Here is a 17,093-nt window from a genome sequence, read left to right as displayed (position 1 = left end):
AGACTTACGCAGGGCGTCGTTGACGTTGGAATTTGGTCCCTAGAAAACGGGGCAAACAGACCTAAAGATCTAGGGCCTCCTTGGAGTAGACAAGGTTCTCCAAGTGCCCACCGTACAGAAGCTTGGAGTTCTTTAAATTTGCATAAGTGAACTGCAGCTTGCAGCCTCGGGCAGCCAATAGGGGGTGAGGGGGCGGAGTCGCACCTGAGAATGTTACCCGTGCGCGGAAAAGGTGGAATAAGAGTGGCTTCTTTCCAAGAGCGACAGTAGCGGCGACCAATCGCTCTTGAGAGGCGCATATGGGGCATGTGGACCTCCGAGCAGCCAATGGGGAGAGGCTTCTTCAGGGGCCCTCGGCTCCTAGCCCAATGAGGTTGAGTAGACTGTACGGGGCTAGTTCCGAGCGGCAGTACTTAAGGCCAACCTTTCGCGGGGCAGGGCGGAGCAAAGGCCTGAACGACGGGGGACCTGGCCAATGGCGAGTGTGAAAGCGGGCGGCCCAGGCTAGGGGTGCGGAGGGAGCTCAGGGAGGAGGGCGGCCTAACCGGAGAGAAGCAGGAAGTAGCGGCGGCCCCGGGGAGGGCGGCGGCGGCGGCTGCTGGAGCAGGATAGAGACCGCTGCCTCTCGGCTCGCGCTAGGAACGGAATAAGTAAGCGTGCCTGCGGTAAATACCCGCCCTCGGCCCCGCCCCCCGGGGGGCGGGTAACCCCCGCCCCTCCCCCACTTGGTCAACTACCCTCTTCTCCGTGCCGCCCCCCTGGGGCAGCTTCTAGGAAGGCCGCGACACCGCCTCGGTCCCGGGGGGCGGATGGGCGAAACTCCCAGCCTGTTGAAAGCACAGCCCTTAGCCGGGTAAACGTGGTGGAAGGGTCGGGGACCCCGAGTCCTGGCGTCCCAGGCCCGAGGGGCAGCTCTAGTGCGGCCCGGGGGCTGGAGGCTGCGGGATGTCGCGACCTAAAATGGTGTCCGTGCCCGGGGATGGGGGCGGGGGAGCTGGGCCGGGCCTGAGCGAAGCCTGCATCCCCGGGGCGCGGGTCAGTGTCCGGCCCTGCAGGACTCCGGCTCGCGCCCGGGCCCACCGCACGCCTCCCACCCTCCTTGTACCCTGGGGAACCTCCGGGGTCCGCGCGGGAATTGGCGTTTTGTGCATGGCGGGTAGGGGCCGAGGTCCGAGCTGGACACACCGGGCTGCAGCTGGGAGTCGAGCGGGGCCCGCCCCTCCCCCCGCAGTCCCTCCCCCCCACGAGTGTGCGCTGGGCCTCGAGGTGCTGCGCGGCGGCTCCCGGAGGGCCTGGCCGAGGCCTGTCCTTCACTTCTCGACCAGTGCGAGCAAAGCAACCAGCGTTCGCCTCAGTTTCCCCTTCGGCTTCTCTTGTGTACATCCCATCCCCTCCCCGCAACCCCAGACTTGCTTCCGCGCCATTCCTCGGCAGATGGCAGGGACTTAATTCCGCCCGCTGCCCAGCTTGGCCGCAATCTAATCGCCCCCAGCCGAGAGCCGGCCCCTCCACTGTGCAGAAGGCCCTGGGCCCGGGCAGAAGGCAGTGAAGCCCCCATCCGACCCAGGTCTCTTCACTCTCTTCTTGAGCCCCTGCCTTCAGCTTTTGGGGAAGAGCAGAGGGAAAAAGAGGTGGTGGGGGGGAGCGGCGGAGAGGGGAGCCCTAGAGACCTGAGCACCGCAGCTGAGGAAAGGCCTGGCCTTTGCAGTGAGGGCACCTCCTCGGCCTTGAGCTTGCTGTTGGCTGGGCTGTCTACTCCAGGTGGCTATCGAGTGACCTCTAAGTCACTTGCACGCTGGAGGGGGAGCTGGTTACGGAGGAAGTTTGCAGGTGTTTTTTTCTAGGCCCCACTGGGCCCTACTCCACCAGACCACTTTGCTGGGATCCTCTTCTGGGTGGGAGGGAGCTAGGCCCAAAAGGGCCTTATGGTTTGGACAGGGCAAAGGCAAGGACATTGTTTGAACTTAGAGTCTGCAGAATTAAGTAGAGGGTAGGGTGTGGGAAAGACTCCCCTTTTTTTTCCTCTAGTTGGTACTCCCCCTACACCTTGGTCCATGCAGTGCCAGCTGCCACCTGCTGGGACTGTCTCCAGTTACAGTCTCAAGGCTGGAAAGAGGTGAGAGAATTGGCCCTGGGAAATGCTTGCATCTTGGGCAGGGAATTTGTATGAGTAGAGGCTGCTTGAGTTGCTTCTTCTGAGGTGCAGAAACGCTTATAGGGAGTGTCTGGTGGGGGACAGACCTGGGACTTTCACAGACTCTGAGCTGGCTTCCTGAGTTGCTTTATTGCCTTATAAATCTCCTGGGGCTTTCACACTGGAGGGGATTCGGGTTGAGTGAGAGTCCTGGGAGCTGTAGACCAGGGTGAGGAACCCAAAGAAGAAGTGACAGGGACAAGGGGGCGGGTGGAGAGCCAGCTTTCCCCATGTGGCAGCTGTGTCCTAGAGTTGTAGCCCTTAGAGAGAGCAGTGGGGAGGAGGGATGTAGTGCTCTAGGGAAGGCAGGTGAGCCAGCAGCAGGTGTTTGTGACGGGGAGGCCTAGGCTGGGCCCTTGTGGCCGGGTTGCCGTCAGTGCTTTCCCCTGTGTCTCTCTTCTCTTTGTCTCTTTCTGTTCTTGTGTGTTATTCTTCCCCTGTTGATCTCCAGGGTGGTCTTTCCTGAGTCCATTTTTTCCTGCCAGCTAGGCTAGATCTCTGAGTGGCAATGGTGGCCCCAAGTGCCCCAGATTGACCTGACAAGGCCTTGCTTTGTGTCTGACCCCAGCCTAGTCTCCCTACTTCTCGATCTCGTGTTCCTTGTTTTGTCCAGCTGTGATAGTAAATTGTATTTTGGATCTGACTCTCATGTTTACAATTTCACTTCATGTTCTGAATAACTGTGATACATGAATTACCTTTTCTTTTTCAAATGGCAACAGGCAGAAATACTTGTATATACAGCAGGCCTACCACAAAGATAACCAGACACACTTTAAATCTTGACTTAAGGGGTTGGGGAGATAGCTTAGTAGAATAAGCACTTGCCTGGCAAGCACAGGGTCCTGAGTTCAATCCCTGGTGTCTCAAACAAACAAAAAATAATAACTAAATCTTGGCTTAAGACATCGTCCCTTTGTACAGATGGCCTGTCAGATCTCTGTGAACCCCAGAAGATCCATGAACTTTAATTTTATTCCAGGCATGAATAAGCCCTTGATGTACAATATTGTTTTCATCTTTTTTCTTTATATTAGTATTGGTTAATTGGTTCTGTGCTGGCCATAGAAATGGATGAACTGATTTCAACTAAGATGCTCACTGAGCCCCCAGTGCCCTGTTACTCTTCCCTGTGTCTGCGCCATCTCCCTGTGTTTACTCTGGATTTCAGTGTTTGTGCTGCTGTGGACATACTCGCCTTCTGCTGTTAGGGTTGAGAGCACCAGCACCTGCAGTGGGTCTTGAGGACTCAGTGTGGTGGACATGTACCTAGATGGAGAGGATAAATCCAGAGCTTCTGAAGGAGGAGGTCAGGGTCTTTTGTCCAGGCATGTCAGTTTCTCATTTTGCTTCCTATTTTCATCAGGTCTGGGACCTGCCACTATGGGGGACATGAAGACCCCTGATTTTGATGACCTCCTTGCTGCCTTTGACATCCCTGATATTGATGCAAATGAAGCCATCCACTCTGAGCCAGAAGATAGTGAGGAGCCAGGAGGCCCAGGGAAGCCAGAACCCAGAGTGGAAGGAGAATCTGAAGGCGTGGCAGCGGCAGCTGCTGGGGATGACCCTCAGGTTCCAGCCCAGGCCTCTGACCATGGCCTGCCACCACCAGATATTCCCACAGTCAGCGTCATTGTCAAGAACACTGTGTGTCCTGAGCAACCTGAGACCCTAGCTGAGGGAACAGGAGGGGAATCAGCCCGGGCTGTGGGGGTACCTAAGGAAGGAACTTTAGGGGCTTCTCTGATGCAGAATGGATTTGGGGTTTCTGAGCCATCCCTTCCAGGAACTCCCCACTCCCCAGGTCCTCCCAGTGTGGGTACCTGGAAGGAAAAAGCTATGGAAGGCAACCCCACCTTGGACCTTTTTGCTCATTTTGAGCCTGAGCCAGGGGAGCATCCAGATCCCCTTCCTCCTCCTGCACCCTCCCCACCTCATGAGGGGGCAGTCACCCCGCCTTCTTTCCCCTCACCTTTTGAACTGGCCCCGGAGAATGGTCCAGTGCTGCTGCCACCTAGCTCCTCCCCACCCCCTGGGGCCTTGAAGCAAGAAAGCTGTAGCCCCCTTCATCCTGAGGAACAAGGCCAGCAAGGGCCATGCTCTAGTCCTGAGGTCACAGCTACTCAGGTTGATGGAATGTCATTTTTCAAGCAGTCTCCAGGGCACCAGAGCCCTCCTGCCTCTCCTCATTTGCCCAGCTGTAGGCCCCTGAAGGAAGAGGAAGATGAGGGCCCAGTGGTCAAGTCTCCTCCTAGAAGTCCCCAGAGTCCTTCTAGCGGAGCTGAGGCTGCAGATGAGGACAGCAATGACTCGCTTGCCTCCTCCACCTCCTCTCGGCCCCTCAAGGTGCGGATCAAGACCATTAAAACATCCTGCGGGAATATCACGAGGACTGTAACCCGGGTCCCCTCAGACCCTGATCCCCCTGCCCCCTTGACTGAGGGGGCCTTTCTGGCAGAGGCAAGCCTCCTAAAGCTGTCCCCTGCAGCCCCTGCCCCTGAAGGCCCAAAGGTGGTAAGTGTGCAGCTGGGCGATGGCACGAGGCTGAAGGGTACAGTGTTACCTGTGGCCACCATCCAGAACGCCAGCACTGCCATGCTGATGGCAGCAAGTGTAGCCCGCAAAGCTGTGGTTCTGCCTGGGGGATCTGCCACCAGTCCTAAGGTGATGGCTAAAAACGTGCTAGGCCTGGTGCCCCAAACCTTGCCCAAAGCTGAGGGGCGTGGAGGGCTGGGGACGGGAGGTCAGAAGGTGAACGGTGCCTCAGTGGTGATGGTGCAGCCTTCAAAGCCAGCTGCCGGCCTGGGCACAGCGAGTGGAACAGTGATCTCACGGACCCAGTCCAGCCTGGTGGAGGCCTTTAACAAGATCCTCAACAGCAAGAACCTGCTACCTGCCTACAGACCCAACCTGAGTCCGCCTGCTGAGGCTGGGCTGGCCCTCCCACCCACAGGCTACCGCTGCCTGGAGTGTGGGGATGCCTTCTCGCTGGAGAAGAGCCTGGCTAGGCACTATGACCGCCGGAGCATGCGCATAGAGGTCACCTGCAATCACTGTGCCCGTCGTCTGGTCTTCTTCAACAAGTGCAGCTTGCTCTTGCACGCACGTGAGCACAAGGACAAGGGGCTTGTCATGCAGTGCTCGCATTTGGTTATGAGGCCTGTAGCCCTTGAACAGATGGTGGGGCAGCCGGACATCACGCCTTTGCTGCCTGTGGCTGTGCCGCCTGCTGCTGGACCTCTGGTCTTGCCTGTTTTGGGCAAGGCTGAAGGGGCCATCACCTCTGCCATTACTGCAATTGCCACTGAAGCCCCTGTGCTGCCACTGTCAACAGATCCACCTACTGTCCCTGCCACCTCTGCATACACGTGCTTCCGCTGCCTGGAGTGCAAGCAGCAGTGCCGGGACAAGGCAGGCATGGCAGCCCACTTCCAGCAGCCTGGGCCCCCAGCCCCTGGGGCCAACAGCAATGTGAGTTGCAGTCCATGGTCCTCTGGGGAGGGGACCCCAGATGCTGTGGGGATGGGGTCTAGGAAGGTGTTGGGTGCTCAGCTAGGGGGAGAGAGGCAGGTACCTGCCACTGACTCCTCTTGCTTGCGCCCTTGATAGGTGTGTCCGTCCTGCCCCATGATGCTCCCCAATCGCTGCAGCTTCAGTGCCCACCAGCGCACGCATAAGAACCGAGCCCCCCATGTATGCCCTGAGTGTGGGGGCAACTTCCTGCAAGCCAATTTCCAGACCCACCTGCGAGAAGCCTGTCTGCATTTCTCTCGTCGTGTAGGATACAGGTGCCTCTCCTTCCTGCCTGGTAGAGCTCGAGGGTCTTGTTTCTGGGTGCCAGCATTTTTAAATGGCTTCTTGAGAAGAGCCTCATTTTCTCTGTCCTCAGTCTTGTGGCATTGGCAGAGCTCAGCCTTGGGCTGCCATACTGTCTGCTAGCAGTTCCTCATGGGGATGTGGAGAGGGCTAGCTGGAGCTCTAGCTCTGCCCCTGCAACCTGCCTTGGGGCCTGGACCTACGCAGCTGCCTCCTTTCTCCTGCTCACTTATGTTTCACCAGCTCTTCCCTTATCCAAGTCTGTCTGGGCCTTGAGAATACATGGGGCTGGGGACTGCGGTAAGGGACTGCTCATCCTCACTACAGCACTGCCCATTCGCTCCCTCAGGTGTCCTAGCTGCGCAGTGGTGTTTGGGGGTGTGAACTCCATTAAGTCCCACATTCAGACATCACACTGCGAAGTATTCCACAAGTGCCCCATCTGCCCCATGGCCTTCAAGTCTGCACCCAGCGCTCACGCCCACCTCTTCTCCCAGCATCCGACCTTCCTCACACAGCAAGCCAAGTGAGACTGGGGCAGGGGCACTGGAGGGCAGGACTGGGCAGAGTACTGCTTATCCCTGGCTGGCGCATTGTCCCTGCTCCTTCCACAGGCTGATCTACAAGTGTGCCATGTGTGACACAGTCTTCACTCACAAACCCCTCCTCTCCTCACACTTCGACCAGCACTTGCTGCCCCAGCGTGTCAGTGTCTTTAAGTGCCCATCTTGTCCTCTGCTCTTTGCCCAAAAAAGGACCATGTTGGAACACCTTAAGGTACAGGGACAAAGGCTGGGGGTGTGGTGAAGAGCTGGCTTGACTTGGGGTAGGGTCACGGAGCCCTCAGGAAGTGGAGAGCCCATTCCACAGCCATTTCCCTGTCTTCCTCATAGAACACCCATCAGTCTGGGCGCCTAGAGGAGGAGACACCTGGGAAAGGGCCTGGAGGGGCCCTTCTGACCCCCAAGACTGAGCCAGAGGAGCTGGCTGTGTCTCAGGGAGAGGCAGCCCCTGCAACTGAGGAGTCCTCTTCATCCTCAGAAGAGGAAGAGCTGCCCAGTTCCCCTGAGCGCCGGCGCCCAGCCAAACGACCCCGGCGGGAACTGGGGAGCAAAGGCATCAAGGGTGGGGGTGGTGGGCCTGGGGGCTGGACCTGTGGCCTTTGTCACTCTTGGTTCCCTGAGCGTGATGAGTATGTGGCTCACATGAAGAAGGAGCATGGCAAGGTAAGTGGCCTCTTGAGTGGGGCCAGATAGGCTGGTGTCCGTCCCTGGGGGTGGGGTCTTGGAGGTGCCTCTGAAATATCCCTATCCTTGCTCTCAGTCAGTGAAGAAGTTCCCCTGTCGCCTGTGTGAGCGCTCCTTCTGCTCTGCCCCCAGCCTGCGGCGCCACGTCAGGGTCAATCATGAGGGCATCAAGCGAGTTTACCCATGCAGGTAACCCTTGTTGCCTGTTCCCTGCCTCCCTCCTGCCTGGTGCATCTGCCCTTCCTTGTTCTCTCCCCCCCTCCCACCGTCCCGCCCCCTTCTCTTTAGGGTCTGAAGCGCGGGGCTGCCCTCTGCCCTGGGCAGCCTTAGCGCTGTGCCAGCACTGGTGCCGTACTTGTCCCTTGCAGGTACTGCACAGAGGGAAAGCGCACCTTCAGCAGCCGCCTGATCCTGGAGAAACATGTCCAGGTCCGGCATGGCCTGCCTCTTGGGCCCCAATCCCCTGGCAGAGGGAGCACCCTGGCTCGGGGGCCTGGTGCCAGAGCCCAGGTAGGTGGAGGCCCAGCCTGTGGTGTGCCAGCTGTAGCAGTGGGGGAAGGTGGGTAGATTTTGCGAGGGTGATGGTCAAACTTCATTTTCCAGGGGCCAGGACGGAAACGTCGCCAGTCTTCTGACTCATGCAGTGAGGAGCCTGACAGTACTACACCTCCCGCAAAGCTCCCCAGGGGTGGTCCTGGGTCAGGAGGCCACGGTCCCCTACGCTATCGGAGTGGCTCTGCTGAGCAGAGCCTCATAGGGTTAAGGGTAGATGGTGGTGCCCAGCAGTGCCTCGACTGTGGCTTGTGCTTTGCCTCCCCTGGCTCCTTGAGCCGGCACCGATTCATCAGCCACAAGAAGAGACGGGTTATGGGGCGATCAGGTGCCCTGGGGCTGGCAGCTGGGGAGGAAGAGGTTCCTCCTCTGTCTGGGGCTGATGTAGAAGGTGCTGATTGTCCCATGGCCCCTTCTGGTGGCCCACTGACCTGCAAGGTCTGTGGGAAGAGCTGTGACAGCCCTCTCAACCTCAAGACACACTTCCGCACACATGGCATGGCGTTCATCAGGGCTCGGCAGGGGGGCAGCGGGGACAACTAGGCCTTGGGTCTGGGCCTGACCAGCTTGTCTTCCCTGGGATTCACTGCTGCTGCTGCCTGGTCCCTAGATTGGGGACATTTCACATCACATTGTGTTTAGTCCCTCTTCTTAACCCTGAAGAAAAAGCTTTTGAGGATCATAGTGGTTTGCAATTCCCCTTGGGGCCAATTGGGCCCTCCATTCCCACTCTCTGAACCCAACACTAATCATGCTCCTGCTGCAGACCCCCAGGATACAACTTGGGGGAGGACAGGACCGAAGCCCCCCCCATACCACCTTTAGGCACAGACTTTATTCCCCTGGGTTGGGCCCTGCCCTGCTGCCCCATACTCCCTGGCACTCGAGCCCCTCACCCTGCAGTGCCTTTCACTTGTCTTTTTCCCCCAGAAATCCAGGGGTGGGGGGTTGGTGGGGATGTGTCCTGTCACGGCTTAGGGAGGGGACAGGGGCTCAGGAATCCTTTATTCTTGTAGTAATAATACTAACTGGGAGAAAACCAGACCATTAAAATTGTTTGTGGTTTAATCCCCACTCAGGTCTCTGTGGTTTGGACGATTTGGACTTGGCAGGGGGGCAGGTGTCAGACCTGAGAAGCCCTTCCAGGGGAGGTGGTATTGTTAAATAAGAGGCAGGGAACAACTCTTCTGTGTGGTGCCATTTGTATCCTGGACTTTCTGAAGCATCTCTTCAGTGTGCCCCCCCCCACCCCAAATAACACAGATGGCTAACTAAGGACTTTATTTCAAACAAAAATTAAAAAATTGCGAGCTATTCCCTGGGTGTGAGGAGGGACTGGCTAAATATTCCCCATGGCTAGGCTAACACCCTCTGTATACTGGAGGGGTTATGGTCATTTCCTTCCTTGCCCCAGTAAAGGGGACCTCAGCAAGTGCTCAAGTGATGGGGCAGTCCATTATCAAAAGGACCTGGCTTTGGGCTCTGTCCCAGGGAGGGGGATCAAGTTGGGCAGCAGCATGGCCAAAGCTAACCACAGGATCAAGTCCTAAGTAACAAGAACCTACTCAACCCCCTTCCTGGAACCCAGAACAGACGAGGGAATAGCCCATAGAAAGAGCTTCTCAGAGCCCATCAAGGAGAGGCTCTGAGCCCCCACATTCATCACCTCAGTTCTCTGGAGGGCAGTGAATCTTGGGGTCTGTCAGGTGGTAATACTGACAAAGGGCCAGGGGAGCCCCACGATTCTGAACCTTATGGCTGGCTCTCTGCCCCTCGGCCAGCTCTTGCAGTTACCACATGATCCTTTGCATTTCTTGCCTTCCATTTCCCTTGGGTGGATGGGTGAGTGGGGTTTCCTGGTTTGGGATTTCTCAGAGAAGGGCCCTCCCTGGAGGGCGGCCTGGATCCCCCACACTGTGCCTGGGCTGAGGACATGGGGTCACATGATGCCGTTGGTAAGATACTGGAAGCCATCGTAGAGTTTGGTGGTGATGGACCGCATGCTGCCATCCACCATCTGCTCCACTAGAAGCTGGAGTTGCTCCTCCGTCATGCTCATGTGGAACCTCTCTTTGAGGTTGCGAATGGTGCTGGAGCCATGGAAGCAAGGAAGCTGTGAACCTGGGGGAAGCAGCAGGGGTTGAGGGTTGGGGACTGATAAGGTGTGCGGTAACGTGTGGAACACAAAGCCAAGGGTACCAGGAATCCCATCCTCCCTCAGCTTCTTGATATGGAGACAGTTTTGCTGCTGCACAGAGTAGGTTAGTGGGTGGTCCTGTCACAAGCCTATTTCCATCCCATACTGCTAAGCTTTACCCTCTGCAGGTGAGGGGTGTGGGCAGAGGTGAGAGGGCCCACATTGTCTCCCCCCAAGAGGGGCTAAGGGAAGGCTGGGCACGGGCCCTGAGCTGGGCACACTTATCTGCTTGCAGGACTCTGTCTATGCTACATCTGACACTCACAGATGACTTGGGCCACCGTCATCAAGGTGCCAGAAGGGGAGGCTCCTGTGCAGCAGCGACAACCTGTGGGGTGGGGTGGGGAGACTGGCAGCTTAGAGCAGGTGCTCACCTGGCGCCTGGAGGAGGGGAATGAAGACAAGGGCCTAGGGGAGAAGGGGAATGACTACAGATAGCAAGGCAATGAGGAAGTGGCACTGTGGAAGAAGATAAAGACGAGACAGGAGAGGCTTAGAGCAGATGGGTGGCTACTGGCAAAAGGAAGGTAGCCTGATATGGGGTAATCAGAGTCAAAGAGGGATGGGGAAGAAACATCTGAGGCAGCAAAGCAAACAGTGACAGAGGAAAGAGTCCAAGAAACTAAAGAGTTGGGCAAGGGTAGGGTAAGAGATGGCGTGAAAGGCTAGGAAGGGGGCTTTCACTCTGTGCCAAGGAGAATGTTACTGCCACCCTCACCCTTCTCCAGGCCCCACTCTGCCAAGGTCAGGAGAAACTGTCCTGAAGGACGAACTGGGCACAGGGTCTGTTCTAGGACCTACTGGGAATCCTCCCAATTCCCACACCCTGTCAGTCTGGTTCTGGAGGTGCACCAGCTTTCTGGAAGCCCCAAGCACTAGCACCCCCCGAGTGGGAATGCAGCCCACCTTGCTGCATGATCTCCACGATCTGCACCACCTTGTCCATGTGTTTCCGTGCGGCGATCAGCCCTTGCAGCATCAGCATCTTGTAATAGTTGAACATGTCACCGTCCAGGCCGCCCATCACCTGCGAAGGTGCAAGGGGTGACATGGGAATGGGTCCCCTCCCACAGCCCCTATAGTGCCTCCTCTCATGGGGAAATGGGGCCAAACTCCCTTATTGCCCCACCTCTTTTCAGGCAGGAATCTCCCAGAAGTTCCAGTTCACTGACTGTTCCGGTTCTGCTCCCTCCTAGCTTGGAGGGAGCCCATCACCTCCCTCTCCCACAGCAGAGAATAATAAGCCTGGAGGCCTTGCTCCTTCCAAACTCACATCTACAAACTCTGTGGTCAGCTTAAAGGCTGATGTCTCAAAGCCTAGGTTTCGGGGTGAGCTGGACAGGATGAAACCAAAGTCAATGTGGATGATGTGGCCTTCTGCATCCAAAAGGATGTTTCCGTTGTGTCTGAGGAAGGAGACCAGAGGAGAGAAAGGTGCAGTGGTGAGCTGGATTCTGGCCAGAATCACTGGCCATAGGATACTAGCTGGGTAGGAGTCCCCTGTATACTTCCTGCTGCCCAGAACTCTAGAATCTACAGTTAACAATGAAACAATCAGAAAAAGAAAACTGCTAACAGAAGCTGCAGGGTCTCAAATTGCTATTATTAGCAACAGGTCAGAAGTTTAAGATTATCCCACTTTTTTAAAAGATTATCCCAATTTTCCAGAAATCACTCTTTCAGCATTGAAACAGATGCTAATCTAGTAAGAACCCAGGGGCAAGTAAAGAAGGCCTCCTCTGGCCAGATGTGGCACAGGCAAGCCCTCTGCTAGGTGAGAGGCCTCTGCTCAGAAGCAGTTTATCTGTGTTGCAGTTGTAATTCTTATCAGCCACTGCAGAAAGAAGCCCCATAAGGAAGTAACAATGAGAGGCATGAGGCTGAGTGGACCTTAAATGTGAAATAGTGTGGGGTATCAAGTGTAAAGTTTTATTTTTTTATTTTGAGATACTGGGGATTTCTTGTCAGGCAGGCACCAGCTTATTCTACTGAACTATCTCTCCAGCCCTTCAAGTAGAAAGTTTTAAATCATTTTTATGTAAAAGATCCTGGGAGGCAAGCACTATAGGGCAGATGGGGAGGAAGAAGAGTTAAAGTGAGCTAAGTTTCAGGTCTGTGTCATTCCCACATGAATGGCAGTAGAAAGAACAATTAGCATGCTAAGAATGTGAGGATGGTCTTCTCACTTCAGTAGGGGCTTTATTAGGCTAAGACTGGCTTGGTGTGAGGGCCACCTTCTCAGGGATGGTCTGCCTGGCTCAAAGAAAAGGACAGGGGTGTTGCACCCGAGTCCTCTCCCTCTGGGGAGCACTGAACATTAACAGGACCTGCTCAGCCTCGAGAGCCCGAGATGTCCTTGTGTGTGCTATCACACAGGTGGGCAGACAGGCCTGCGAGGGCGGAGGCAGTTTCCGATTTCCAGTTAGAAAGGTGCTTGGGCCTCATTTTGAAGTGAAGAGATCTCACTGGGAACCATTCACTATTGCCACTTCTTCCCAGTGGCTGATTCCATTTTGATGTAACACTATTCTTTCTTTTTCTCTTGGTTCTGGGGATTGAATACAGGGTTTTCACAGTGTGCCCTTTTTACTTTTTGAGACAGGGTATTAAGATACTAATCTGCCTGAGTTGGGCTCATATCTGTGCCCCTCCGGCTCAGCCTGCCAGGGCCCTGGGAATACAGGCATGTGCCACCATTCCTGGCTAGCTATTCCTTTTCTTCCTTCCTCCCTTTTCTTTCTCTCTCTCTCCTCTCTTTCTCTCCCTCTCTCTCTTCCTCTCCCTCTTCTTTTAAAAAATAAGCTCTGAGCCAGGATGGATGATGGTGGTGGTGGCTAAGCAGGAGGACTGCGTGAGTTTGAGAGCAGCCTGGGCTACATATTAAGACCATGTTTCAAACAATACAAAACAACAAAAAAACCAAGCTCTAGCATGCTTGCATTGGTGAGTGTATATACTCTAGTGTTTTCCCCACCTTGTGCCTGGTTTGCTATTAGTGCCATGGTAGTGACCAGCACTAGTTTGGTTAACATGGCATAGACTTTTATTGTAGATTTCCTCAAAGCTTTATAGGTTCCAACTTATAAAATGAAAGTAGGTGCTAAGGCAAAATTTTGTTGGCAAGGATGACCAATTTGGTCTTTAAACTTTAGGGTCTGCTTGTATCCTAGTACCTACTTTATTTTTTTAATTTATTATTTTAAAAAAATATTTTATTATTTATTTACTCAGTACAGGGTCTTGCCATATAGCTCGGACTTGTAGAGATCCTTCTGTCTCAGCCTCCCCCGCACTAGAATTACAGGCGTGTGCCACCATACCAGGTTTAACGGGGTTGGCACAGCATGCAGTACCAGGGATCGAACCCAGGTCTTTGTGCTTGCCAGACAGGCCCTTAGACTGCTGAGCTATCTCCCTGGACACTTCTTTATTTTTAGTTACTCCTTTAGCACAATTTTGTTAGTTTACATCCATGATACACAGTAATTACATCCATCCTGGGGAACTGGCATATTTACCACAGCTTAATTTTTATTTTTTTTGCGGAACTGGGGATTGAACTCAGAAGTGCTTATTCTGAGCCATCTCCCCGTCCCCATCCACAGTTTAATTTTTACGTGCTCTTCCTCGCCAGTCTCCTGTCTCTCTGACTCTCAGACTCCCTTTCTCTCTCCACAGTCTACTGCCCTGTTTCCTATCATCTCTTCTATTTTGCTTTTTATTTTGGGTTTCTTGTTAAGAGAAACTGTATCTCTGTACCTGATTTATTTAACATTATGGTCCCAGAGTGCATCCATTTTCTGAGAAAGGGCTCATTTAGCCTTTATGATAGAGTACGTGCTTCACTATATACAAATGTACTTTGTCTTTATCCCTTCATCTGTTGGTGGGCAGATAGGCTGCTTCCAAGAATTTGGCCCAGCACCTACTTTATATTTAGTTTCATAAGTTGGAACCTAGAATTGATCAGCTTCTACTGTTTTTATTTCTTCAGTGACTTTTTCTTTGTGGCCACCTTCTTGCCATCGGTGTCAGATGGCTCCTAAGCGTGAGGAGCCCTACATCTAAAATGAGGGGTTGGTATCATTGCTATGAGTGGTCGCAGGCAGACGACCTGTGCCTTGGCGTCACAAACAGCTAAGAGTACAGATGGACGCCACAGCACCTGGCCCCTATCTCTATTATCTTTTAAGTTATTATAAATAATTGATCAACTGCCACCCCTGCCCCCTTTAAAGAATAGATTCTCATCTCCCAAACATAATAGTTTCTTAAAGGAAAGCCCCAAGTCTGGCTAGTACCAGCTTTCCTGCCATATTTACTTAATACTGGGCTGAGCCCTAGGTGCTCTAGGCCTGGGGTTTCAAATCCGTATGCTTCAAGGGACAGTGTAAGCTTGCAGACAAGCACCTTATAATTAGATGCCTTACACGGGCAAAGCTAATGGTAGTTCCTCTGTAGGGCTGGCAGAGTGTCATAAGCACAGGTTCTAAAAGCTACCTGGCCATTATTTTCTTCATGAGGAAATACTCTTCTGACAGAATTTTCATCCTGTGTTGGAATGAGAAGCTGTACGCGGCTGGGGGCTTCAACCTAATCTCCAGCAAGTCCCTCACTCATCTTCCTTTCTGCTTGGCTGCAGTCACTACCTTCAAGCTAGGCTCCATTACCTTTCTCCGGTTGCTAGAGGCCCAGTTACATTCACCCTCATGCCCAGTACCACAAGGCTCTGACTGAATGCAGACCACACCACCCATTCCTTGCCCTGCAAATAAAACTCTTCAGCCTCATAGCATTCTTCCCCCCATGAAACCCAGGGGCCAGGACATTCTTGGTGAGTGCTCTACCCCAGAACTAAGGCCCCTCTAATTTAGCTTAATTTACGCATCTGATGTCATTGCATGTATGTTATTCCTCTGCCATGTAGTACAGTGCAAACTTTAGTCCCACTAAAATATTTTCTCACAGGGAACATATTTCTTCCATGGCTTTATCTGTTCTCATTCTTCCTTGTATTCTCTGTCCCTGTTCACTCAAACCCTTACTCTTCCCAGAAATCCTTCATTTCTTTGTTCTTTTACCTTAGTGCTTGTCAGTTTGCCTCCCTGTCATTTAAATGTATCTGTCTCTCTAAAAATATGTAGCTTGTTCCATCAACAGAGCACTGCACATAAAGGACGGAGGGGCCCCTGTGAAAGTGAGGGGTAGGTCACTCACCTGTCCTTGACTTGCAGCAGGTAGCAGACCAAGCAGTAACCAGCACAACTCTGCACAAAATTGCGCTGGGCACTGAGGAACGCCTCCGTGGTGTAGCTGCCATGTTCCTGGAGGAAGTAATCGAGCAAGGACAGCTGAGACTGTTTTTTCACTTGATGGATGGATACAGCATTGACCACTGGTTCAATCATACCACTGTCAGCCGAGATCACAAGAATCTTGTATGGCTTGATCCAAAGGGGTACTCGCTCTTGTTCCCAAATAGACTGTGAGGAGACATGGAGGTATTGGTGCTGTCATCTTTCTCCAAAGGAGGGAAGAAGAGTAAATTTCCCTTTTCTCCAACCTCTCTCCTTGGCAGCCTTAGATTCTAGGCCTTAGAGTGCATTAAGACCCACTGACCCACTGAGAGCCAGGAAGCACTGAAAGGAATTCCAGGGCCTACAAAGACAGGAAACTACTCTTAGAGGTATGTGAGGATAGCTACCATGTAGGTAGAACGTACAAGAAAGGCAGAGAGGAAAACTCACTGTCACCTGACAAGCAGGGAGAGTGCCAGATAGTGATGTAAGTTCAAATAATAAGGAAAAAAAGATGGAAGGATTTAGGCCCAGAGAAAGCTTCTCTAGAAAATGAACATATTAATATAAAGAACTGGATTGAATAGGTGAAGCTGCTTGCTGGTAAGCAACCTAGGGGCCTTGGGGATCAAAATCTTAGCACACTGTAACCCACCAACTGCAGACCATTTGGGCAGTTGTTTTATTTTATTTTATTTTTTTTCTTGAGACAGGGTCTTGCTATGTAGCCCAGGCTGGCCTCAAACTTGTAGCAATTCTCCTGCCTCAGCCTCCTAAGTGCTGGATTACAGGTATGTGCCATGACCCCCAGCCTGGGAAGTTGTGATTTAAAGGAGAAACAAACCCACCATCCAGACAAGCTGGGGTCAGAACTGGTAATGTGCAGTTCACAAAAGAGCCAACAGAGGCCACTGTGGAGCTGTTTCTGGGACTCCAGTTCCTAGGGAAAGTAGTAGCCTTCCCTTCCTCCCTCCTGATTGAACTGAGAGGCTCTGAAATGAGCTACCTACCCAGGCCTTTATATTTTTTGAGACAGGGTCTCACTACTTCTGGGCTTGAACTTGCAACCCTCCTGCCTCAGCCTCCCTGGCTGCTGAGACTATAGACATGTACCTGGCTCTCCTTCTTTTTCTCTTTCATTACCTGCAGTTGCTTCAACACTTGGAAGGCCAGTAGCTCCTGCCGAAGGTCATCACCACACTTGACGATGACTGACAGGAGCCTCCAGTTGGGGAGATGGCCATACGGGGAGGCTTCTCTGATCCGTCTATTAAGAAAGAATTAAAGGCTGTCATATGGTGTTGATGTCTGGGTGAGAATGTGGATTACCAGAAGTCTGATGGAGTTGCTGGAGGTAGATGGGCAATAAACACAGTGCAGTACGTGGGTTTACAAGAAAGGCAAGGTATATAACACAGTGGCACAGCCCCTGCCTGGCAAGCGTGTGGTTCTGAGCTCAAACCCCAAAACAAAACCTGCAAGAGACCCAAACAAATATACAAGAAGAAGGAACTTTTAAGTATTTGTTTGGCAGAACTAAGCCTGCTTCACAGAAACATTGACATTTTTAAAATTAACTTGGTACTGATGTTTCTTAGTACAAGTCTACCTTACAGAGCAGATCTGCTTTGCTCTGATTGGCTTGTTTTATGTCTATTTATAAGCTTTCCTTTTTTTTTTTTTTTTAAATGTATTTGGTACAGGGTCTCACTACGCAGATTGGACTCATAGTGATCCTCCTATTTTCAGCCTCCCCAGCGCTGAGACTATAGGCATACTCTACCATG

General features: G+C 53.1%; 2 protein-coding genes across 15 annotated transcripts in view; one reads left to right on the top strand and one right to left on the bottom strand.

Annotated features, from left to right (window-relative positions):
* Positions 1-467: 467 nt before the first annotated feature.
* On the top strand, positions 468-8,978 carry Znf687 (zinc finger protein 687). Of its 5 annotated transcripts, XM_023716409.1 has the most exons (11): positions 468-650; positions 1,435-1,631; positions 2,029-2,116; positions 3,561-5,668; positions 5,807-5,985; positions 6,363-6,539; positions 6,628-6,790; positions 6,907-7,239; positions 7,337-7,449; positions 7,629-7,770; positions 7,864-8,978. In XM_023716409.1, exons 4-11 carry the CDS (start codon positions 3,578-3,580, stop codon positions 8,353-8,355), a joined length of 3,690 nt encoding a protein of 1,229 aa, XP_023572177.1. In that variant the 5' UTR covers positions 468-650; positions 1,435-1,631; positions 2,029-2,116; positions 3,561-3,577; the 3' UTR covers positions 8,356-8,978. The 5 variants fall into 5 exon arrangements, with proteins under 5 accessions (XP_023572177.1, XP_023572178.1, XP_004632426.1 ...); XM_023716410.1 differs by lacking the exon at positions 1,435-1,631; XM_023716412.1 differs by lacking the exons at positions 468-650; positions 1,435-1,631 and adding an exon at positions 785-853.
* A 98-nt stretch (positions 8,979-9,076) lies between these two features.
* Positions 9,077-17,093, bottom strand: part of Pi4kb (phosphatidylinositol 4-kinase beta) — a 32,996-nt gene continuing 24,979 nt past the window's right edge. For 6 of the 10 annotated variants that reach the window (XM_023716413.1, XM_023716415.1, XM_023716420.1 and 3 more), the window contains 6 exons: positions 16,450-16,573; positions 15,227-15,492; positions 11,283-11,415; positions 10,916-11,036; positions 10,275-10,337; positions 9,079-9,933 (listed from right to left, as the gene is read on the bottom strand). In XM_023716413.1, the coding sequence (XP_023572181.1) occupies positions 9,752-9,933; positions 10,275-10,337; positions 10,916-11,036; positions 11,283-11,415; positions 15,227-15,492; positions 16,450-16,573 (889 nt within the window). In that variant the 3' untranslated portion in view covers positions 9,079-9,751. Of the gene's footprint in view, positions 9,934-10,274; positions 10,338-10,915; positions 11,037-11,282; positions 11,416-15,226; positions 15,493-16,449; positions 16,574-17,093 lie in introns of all 10 variants that reach the window. The other 4 variants (XM_023716416.1, XM_023716417.1, XM_004632366.3 and 1 more) reach the window with 2 other exon arrangements.

This window comes from Octodon degus, unplaced genomic scaffold, assembly GCF_000260255.1.
Source record: "Octodon degus isolate 3935 unplaced genomic scaffold, OctDeg1.0 scaffold00048, whole genome shotgun sequence".
Classification (NCBI taxonomy): domain Eukaryota; kingdom Metazoa; phylum Chordata; class Mammalia; order Rodentia; family Octodontidae; genus Octodon; species Octodon degus.
Note: the sequence above shows the minus strand (reverse complement) of the source record. Positions and strands in the feature narration are given on the sequence as shown.